The sequence below is a fragment of the Gastrolobium bilobum genome, unplaced genomic scaffold (assembly GCF_033153095.1).
Source record: "Gastrolobium bilobum isolate Gb01-03AN ecotype WA unplaced genomic scaffold, APGP_CSIRO_Gbil_v1 utg4146, whole genome shotgun sequence".
In the NCBI taxonomy this organism is placed as follows: Eukaryota; Viridiplantae; Streptophyta; class Magnoliopsida; order Fabales; family Fabaceae; genus Gastrolobium; species Gastrolobium bilobum.
Window position 1 is genome coordinate 37,886 of NW_026898945.1, and position 9,106 is coordinate 46,991.

General features: G+C 33.4%; 1 protein-coding gene across 1 annotated transcript; it reads right to left on the reverse strand.

Annotated features, from left to right (window-relative positions):
• Nucleotides 1-931: 931 nt before the first annotated feature.
• On the reverse strand, nucleotides 932-2,156 carry LOC133285702 (probable serine/threonine-protein kinase WNK11). Its single transcript, XM_061482974.1, has 2 exons — nucleotides 1,653-2,156; nucleotides 932-1,394 (listed from the first exon to the last, which is right to left on the reverse strand). Exons 1-2 carry the CDS (start codon nucleotides 2,154-2,156, stop codon nucleotides 999-1,001), a joined length of 900 nt encoding a protein of 299 aa, XP_061338958.1. The 3' UTR covers nucleotides 932-998.
• Between the last annotated feature and the right edge of the window lie 6,950 nt (nucleotides 2,157-9,106).

Sequence of the window (9,106 nt, forward strand, 5' to 3'; positions counted from 1 at the left end):
ATTATTTCCTTAATGTCCATGCTATACGAAAACACGTTGGAGATGTAACCCAAAAAAAGCAAAAATGTTTGTGTTCCAAATTATCTCATTGACGCAACCGCCCTGAACAAGATACCTGTAGTTTATCCAAAAAAAAAAATATATCCCTCACCAAAAAAAGAAAAAAAATATATTGAAAATGAACCAATAAAGTTAACAAATTTAGAAGTCAAAATCTAACTCCACCATTGCTTCTTAAGAAAAACAAATGAGACAGGACAGACACGTCACTACAATAATTTCCCAACAAAATTGGGTGGGATTGCAAGACTACTTAAAGGCCCTTTTGGTCATACCCGCTTCCCTTTAACATTAACCTTAGCTATACTCCAAAAGCCATTAGCCAAATTTTCAAAATTTGAACAACTCATTTGCTTGTTGAAATTATCACCTCCAGGCTGGCCTCAAATCCTATATGATGCTGCTGCTCAAAACTCATTCAAACTTTTGACTACCCTTTATCTTTGACTTAAAATCAAATGATGTGACACTTTTCAAGTTTCCATTGCTTTGGATTGTTCCAATATCTGAAAAAATACCCTTTTTTAGCACTAGAGATTTAGTTTGTTCAGAATGCAAACACTTCTTCACCAAAAGAAAACAAATACAAATGGACATATGTTGAACTATAATAGCAGAGATGACAAACCTTTTGTGTAGTATGTAGAAATGCATAAAACAGAAATTATTTAGTAGATAGTTAAATTCAACATAAAACTATACCAAGAAATACTAAAGCTTTGATATAAGTGAGAAATTTCTATGTACAAGAAAGCACACCTTGTATCTTCAATACATCCAATTTCACAGCCCAACAAAGGGAAATATCAAAACAATGACACAGTCATCAAGCCTAATAATGCTAATTGACTTATCAACTAAAAAAGGGATAACTCAACTTTAAAAAAAAAAAAAAGAATAACACATCAACATATTATCACATAAAAAGATATTTTTATTCATGAACTAGCAGCAGAGTCATCATTTTCGTCATAATCAAGTTCATCAAAGAAAGGGTCCTTGAGCAACTCAGCAGCAGAAGGTCTAGCCCTTGGCTGAGCAAGGCACCTCTCAATGAAGGCCTTCACCTCTTGATCTTTCATCTTGGTCAAGGCCTGAGGTCTCACACCTGAAGACACCTTCTTGTATATCTTTGCAACATTGTCACATTCACCATAAGGAATCTCTAGTGTCACCATCTCTAACACACACATTCCAAATGAGTATATGTCCACCATTTCTGTATAGTCCTCTTCATATAACTCCGGAGCCATAAATTCTGGTGTTCCAAGAACTGAATGTGCAGAATGGCTCTTGCCCACAATCGCTGCCAAACCCAAGTCACCAATCTTAACCTAATATACACATGAAAACAAATATGTTACTAATGACAAAAAAAAAAAAAAAAAAAAACTAAAGTTTGATTTTTATTTTTTATTTTGCCAGGCTATATAGGAGCCCCATGAATTGCTAAAGTTTGATAATTAGATCTTAAGCACACATCAAGTGAAAGCAAATTTCATTAAATCATAAGGATTAACATTTTTTTTTTAAAACTTGTCAATCAATAAAACATGTGATTGAAAGAAACTTTAAATTAAAAAAAAAAATACCTGGCCAGTGTTCCCATTGACAAAAACATTACTGCAATTGAGGTCTCTGTGGATGATACAAGGGTCATGCATATGCAAATAATTCAACCCTTCCAAAATCTGCTTAGACCATTTCTTCAGAGCCTTCATGGACACATGTTTGTGCTTCTTCCTATAACCCCTCAAATTCCCACTGGTGCAGACCTCAGTGATGAAATTCAAAGTGCCATGCTGCTCATCCCTCCAAACATTGAAAAAGGCAATGATGTCTTTGCTGCTCAAGCTTCTGAGCAATCTTACTTCAGAGAAAAGCCTATCCACCATGGCAGGGTCATCACTGAATTTCCTGAGCTTCACTTGGTTCCATGCCACCTCTATTCCTTCTTCTTTATCAAATGCCCTATACACTTTTTTCACAGCACCAGATCCTAGTAGCTCACTGTATCTGCCATATCTTCCACTGGGATTAACTTCAACAAATGGTTCTGAGTCTTTGTGAGATGAATCAGGTTTAGCACTTGGCATCTAGTACCAAAACATGGATCAGAACACCATCAAAATCAAATCTAATTAGGGTAAAAAAAAAAAAAACACTCTCAGTTAAACCGACTAACAAGTGTTGGATAGAGACAATCTTTGTACGCAGTCTTACCCTTGCATAATTGCAAAGAGACTGTTTTCTAGATTTGAAAACATAACCATTCAGTCATGAAAAAAAAACTTTATCACTACTCTGGTTCGCCCCATTAAATCTAATTAGGGTAAGAAAAAAAAAATTCTGGGTCTGATTTTCAGAGAAGAATATGTTACTAAAGCTTGTGGGAGAAAAAGGAAACAACCCATCATCAAAATTCATAAAAAGATTCTGTTTTCACATAAGAAATTGAAAAATAAAGATAAAAATAAAATAAAATCTGGCACACTGGGGCGCATGAAAATTCAGATAAAAGGCAAATGAGAAAGCAAAAACGAATTCAAATTCCATGGCTATTTGGAGTGTTAAGCACATTCATCAGAATTATAATAGAACATAATGCAAAATAAAGCAATATAATGATCATTACCATGAGGAAAAACACTTTACTTCGCGTGGAAAAGAGAAGCTGAAGGAGCTGCTGTGTGAAAAGTAGAGTGAAACACAAAAACAAGAAAGGAGGAGCAATATCAGGTAACTACTTAAATAGAAATCAAGGAGGGCCCAATTTTCAGAGAAAAATCAGTACGTTAGTTAATTCGGATTAGAAATCTGAACAGTTTTACAGAATCTGTTAATTGTTGGTAACTACCAAAAAATAAAAAATTCTAATTATCCCTTCATGTAGGAAGTAAGCAACTCAAATAATAAATGTGAGTTATTGTTTTGGACTTTTGGTACATGAGATTTTTTTAATTTAATTAAGATCCAGGCGTGTTAAATATTTAAAGAAATTAACTTACAAATTAATTGGCAATAAATTAAAGTATAATCATTTGAAAGTAACAATTGACCAAGTTGGATAAAAAAAAAAAAATGGTGGACGGATAAACTTATTCAAAGAAAGATATACAGAATTACAGATTTTTGTATCACTTATTTTTTTTATTTAGAAGATTTGAATTTATTATTTTATTTAAGAGAAACTGAACTCTTATCAAGATTCAAAATATAATTTGTGAAAATTAAAAGAATTCTTTTAAAAAATTGTATTTTTTAAATTATGTAAAAAAATTTTAAAGAGAAACAAATTCTAGGAAATTTGGGTTTTTAATTTTTAGGGAAAATTGATTCTTATAATTTCACAATTTTTGTATCTCTCTCTCTTCGTTAATTATGATTAAACTCCACTTATTTAGAACCCATATGGATAAGCTTTTTAAAAAAGATTTTTTTGTGCATTGTGTTTTTTTTTTAAGTTCAATTTATTTTGGGTTTGAATGTATGATCTAAAAATTACTTTTATACAAGATCCAGTGGACCCTCTCTTTTCGAATAGAGGATTAGTCTCATCCTTTCTCCGGTGGCGAAGCTCAATGCACCAGATGTTTCAATGAGAGGGTAGCCTTAGGGGTTGTACTCTGAGGACAAGGTGACAGGAGGAGATTGAATAAGGATACCTCCAGGTTATACAAAAAAAAATTATATACAAAATAACTAAAAAAGACAAGGAATTTTTTTTTTTTTAACATAATATGTAGGGTTTAATTATGCAAATATGAAATTTGGAGAATGTGTGAGGCTAGTCAATAAGACAATCCACAAACATTAAAGCGTAATGCAATATTCCAATTAGTAAAACCATGATTTTGGTATAATTCTATTATACAGGATAGTGCAGTCACTTACGTATGAAAACAGTAATAATGTTTTAATGGCACTGTTCGTGGAGTTTGGGGTGACTAATTTTTTTTTTTTAATTTCTCTAAATTATTTTTCATGAGATGATCGGGCTGTTATGAGAACTCAATTTTTTTTGCTCTTTATCACAAATAAGTGATTCTATAAGTGAAAGTTTACATGGAAAAAAAACTTTATAAAGATACAAAGTTGGTAGGAATGAAAACCAAGGAGAGGGAAATGTTTGTTTATAAAGTGATAGGTTGTTGGAAGACTTTTAGCTAAAAAAAATTATGATAGTGAGATAAGAAGAGATAACAAGACTAATAGGATGAGATTAAAATTGTAATTTAAGAAGTAATATTATCTTTCAATTTTCGCTTTTTTCAAAAGCAACCAACCCTTAGCTATAAAAAAACAGCATGTTAAATTTTATTTTAAATTCTGATTTTGTAAAAAGTTATCCAAATATCTCAATTTTCTCAAAAGGATTTTCTTTTTGAAAAAAATACAGCAATTTTTTTTAGAAGAAAAAACTCGAAACAAAAAAAAATTAGATATAAAAATTTCATATATCTTGTGTGAAAGAGAAGATTCATTTCCATTTTTATTTTATGTGAAATTTTAACGTGAAAATATCAATTTTCATCACATATAGTTTAGTTTGGTTTCGTTGTGAGGGTTTTTATTTTATTTTCATTGGGAATGGTTTTTTTTTTATATAAACACTTGAAAAAGGGTATTCTAATATATTATAGAATTGTAAATAATCTGTACAAAGGGTTCTCTATTTATAGAGAATATTTGACCTACTTTTAACCTAATGGGCTTGGCCCAATACAACAAAGGGCTTGGCCCAATACAACAAAGGGCTTGGCCCAATACAACAATAAATGACTAAATAAAAACTAAATAATAACTAAATCAATATTATTTACAACACTCCCCCTCAAGCTGAGGAATAGATATTTATCATTCCCAGCTTGCTAGTAAGTTCTTGAAATCTGTCTGAAGGAAGCCCCTTTGTTAATAGATCAGCTAATTGACGCCCAGTGGGAATGTATGGAGTGGTAATCAACCCGCTATCAAGTTTCTCTTTGATGAAATGGCGGTCAACCTCAATATGTTTAGTCCGATCATGTTGAACTGGATTATGAGCTATACAAATAGCGGACTTATTATCACATAGCAGCTTCATAGGTCCCTCACATTTTATTTTGAGATCATCAAGAACAATTTTCAGCCACAGTAACTCACAAATGCCTTGAGCCATAGCTCGAAATTCAGCTTCTGCACTTGATCTGGCAACCACATCTTGTTTCTTACTTCTCCATGTCACCAAGTTACCGCAAAGAAACATGCAATAACCAGTGGTAGAACGACGGTCAGTCACGGATCCAGCATAATCAGCATCTGTGTAGACTTCTAAAGATAGATTGCCATCACGTCGGAATAACAATCCTTTACCAGGAGTACCTTTAAGATACTGAAGAATTCTCTCTACTGCCTGCATGTGTTTTTCTTTTGGATCGTGCATAAACTGACTGACAACACTAACAGCATAAGCTAGGTCTGGTCTAGTATGAGCCAGATATATCAATTTCCCAACTAGTCGTTGATATTGTCCTTTATCAACTGGAGGACTCTCTTCTTCATAGCCCATCTTGTGATTCTGCTCAATAGGAGTATTAGAGGGTTTACACCCGAGCTTTCCTACTTCTTTGAGAAGATCAAGAACATATTTCCTCTGGCTGATAAAAATTCCTTTGCTTGAATGAGCTACTTCTATCCCTAGGAAATATCTCAGTTTCCCAAGGTCTTTGATTTCAAACTCAGAGGCAAGCCGTGTTTGCAGAATCTGTCTCTCCACAAAATCATCACCTGTGATAATAATATCATCAACATATACAAGGAGCACAGTAAGCTTCCCATTTTGGGAGTGCTTGAAGAAAAGAGTGTGATCTCCTTGGCTCTGTCTGTATCCTAAGGTCATCATAACCTTAGTAAATCTTCCAAACCAAGCACGAGGTGACTACTTCAATCCATACAAGGCCTTTTTTAATCTACAAACTTTATTTTCCCCCTTCACAGAATCAAAACCAGGCGGGATTTCCATGTAGACTTCTTCTTCTAACTCACCATTGAGGAAAGCATTTTTCACATCAAATTGATTTATATCCCAATTGTAATGGGCAGCAAGGGATAACAAGATTCTCACTGTATTCATCTTTGCAACTGGAGCAAAGGTTTCTTCATAATCAATGCCATAGGTTTGAGTGTAACCTTTGGCCACTAATCGAGCCTTATATCTCTCAAGAGTGCCATCAGAATTATATTTCAGGGCATAAACCCATCTACACCCTACTGCTTTCTTTCCGTTGGGTCTATCAATAACCTCCCACGTTTTATTTTTCTCCAAAGCATTCATCTCCTCTTGCATGGCTTGAGCCCAATTCCTATCTTTCAAGGCTTCATGTACTGATTTTGGGATTGCAATAGAATCTAGTGCTGAAACAAAGCTTTTGTGCTGCACAGAAAGATTAGCAGAGGAAACAAAGTGGGAGATAAGGTATTGAGTACAAGAGGGACAGGAGGAACAAGTTTTCTTGTGACAAGATCTTTTTCCTTTTCTAAGAGCAATAGGTAAGTCATCAGAAGTAGAAGCAATGGGTAAATCATTAGAGATATCAGAAGAAATAGACAAATCATGAGAGGAAATAATATTAGAATCAGAAACAGGAGATTCAGGAGACTCAGAAGAAATAGGAGATTCAGGACTTACCAGTGGTTCAGACGATTGAGGTTGCTGGTGAGACAGTATGGGTTGTATCTCAGGTGTATTTGAAGGTTCTGACACACCAGGAGCAGACACACTAGGAAGAGAGAAGATTGATCCAGACTCAAAGAAGGAAGGGCACGAGTCTTCTGAAGAACTATTCTCCCCCTGGCGATGAAGATCCAGGAAATAAGATTCAGATTCTTGAAAGGTGACATCCATAGAAACAAAAAATTTCTGACTTGGTGGATGATAACACTTGTACCTTTTTTTATAAGGGGTATAACCAAGGAAGACACACTTAAGAGCCCTAGGATCCAACTTACTCCGATGTTGTTTATGAACATGGACAAAGGCAACACATCCAAACACTCTTGGTGGAAGGCTCTGCAATATGGGAACAGAAGGAAAGAAGGAAGTCATGGAATGAATAGGACTGATATTGTTAAGGACCCGTGAAGGTAAACGGTTGATCAAAAAAGTTGCAGCTAATACTGCTTCTCCCCAATAAGAACTAGGAACAGATGTCTGAAAAAGTAGTGCTCTAGCAACTTCAAGAAGGTGACGATTTTTCCTTTCAGCAACCCCGTTTTGTTGAGGGGTATCAACACATGTGAGCTCATGAATCATACCTCTGTCTGAAATGAATTGTGACAGGCGTTGATTGACGTACTCAGTACCATTATCAGATCTGAGCCTTTTAATACCCTTATCAAACTGAGTCTCAACCATGTGATGAAACCGAATAAATATCTCTGGTACTTCAGACTTGTCTTTCATCAAGTATATCCATGTTATCCGAGTACAATCGTCAATAAAAGAAACAAACCACCTAGCACCTGAAACACTATGCACTTTAGAAGGGCCCCAAACATCAAAATGGATAAGAGAAAAAGGTTCCCTGCTTTTAATAGTGCTAGAAGGAAATGACACTCGATGGTGTTTTGCAAATTCACAAACATCACAATGAAAGGTCTCAACCGACTTATTGAGAAACAGAGAGGGGAACATAGACTTCAAAAGACTAAATGGTGGATGCCCCAGACGCTTGTGATGGAGCATCTGATTTTGGTAAAAAGTTGTTCCAGTTCGGGATTTATTTTTTGAGGGTACAACGTTTGAAACTGTTTCTGACGGCGCGTGAGGCTGCCAGCGCGGATGATAGCTCTGTGTTAACTAACGCTTTTCAGCCAATGGGAAAGAAGTTCCTGCTTCTTCAGGGTGTTTGCCTTCCATGAAAGTGTTAGAAAAAGAAAGAAAAAGGTTCACGAATCACATTCTCGTTGTTGATTGATGGGAATCCAATAAAGAAAATAAGTGAATTGATTTATACTTTTAATTTTTATTGTTTTTTAGGAGGAAAGATAAGAGATGAAAAATTCTCATGTTAAACAGAAAGCTTAGTAAGCAAATCCTGATAACTCATTTTGATTTCGATTAATTTAAAAAAAAAAAAAAAATTTGAACAAATTTAGTTAATTTTGATTTTATTTATTAATTTATGTTATTTTTAAGTTATATTTACAAAGGGATAAGTTATTCTACCTATTTTTTTTTTTTTTTTTTGCCTATTTTGCTCCACTCTCTGCCTATCTTTGGCTCATTCTCTAACTGTTAGATCAGAATCTTAACTAGTATTTATCTTTTTCTCTTTTTCTGAGATTCTGATTTAATGGTATTGAAGAGTGGAAGGCAAATATAGCCAGACAAATTGATATGAAGAATAATCTCTCCTATTTATAAATTTGAACCAAATCGTACCAAACTGATCTCGTAAAACTACATGCTTAATTTTTATAATTTACATAGTTATAATCATAAATTCTTATTTGTTATTTTTTTATAAAAATATTGAGAAAAATTCAAAAATTCTCCTATCTTTTTGTTTTGAAGGACTTACCCCCTATGTGTTTTATTTTTATTATCTATTATACCCGACAATTTTTTCTATACAAACTCATCATTAACACCATTAGGACTATTTCTTGTGAGGTATAAGATTTGAAAATATGATTTTATATAATATATATTTGTAATTGTTTGGTATAACTAGTGTATAATATAAATTTATACAGGAGCATCCTTTACCTATCATATATAATTTAAGGATTTAGTATTTATCATTTTACTTATCATCTATAATTTAAGGATTTAATATTTATTATTTTAAAGGATTTTAAGTTATGTTATTTTAAATATGAAAAAGACCAATAAAAATTATGGGAGAGAAATTGAGTAATTTTTTTAAATTTTAAATAAAAAATAGGGAAAAGTATTTGTCATTTTAAATGATATAAAATTATGTCATTTTAAGAGAGATACAGACACAGGAAATTTGAATTTTCAATTAAAAAAAATCATCCACTTTCTTTTTCTCATGATTTC

Coding starts and splice junctions, on each gene's coding strand:
- LOC133285702 (XM_061482974.1), bottom strand. CDS start 2,156: ATGCCAAGTGCTAAACCTGATTCATCTCACAAAGACTCAGAACCATTT. Junction 1,395..1,652: donor TCAATGGGAACACTGGCCAG/GTATTTTTTTTT, acceptor TGTGTATATTAG/GTTAAGATTGGTGACTTGGG.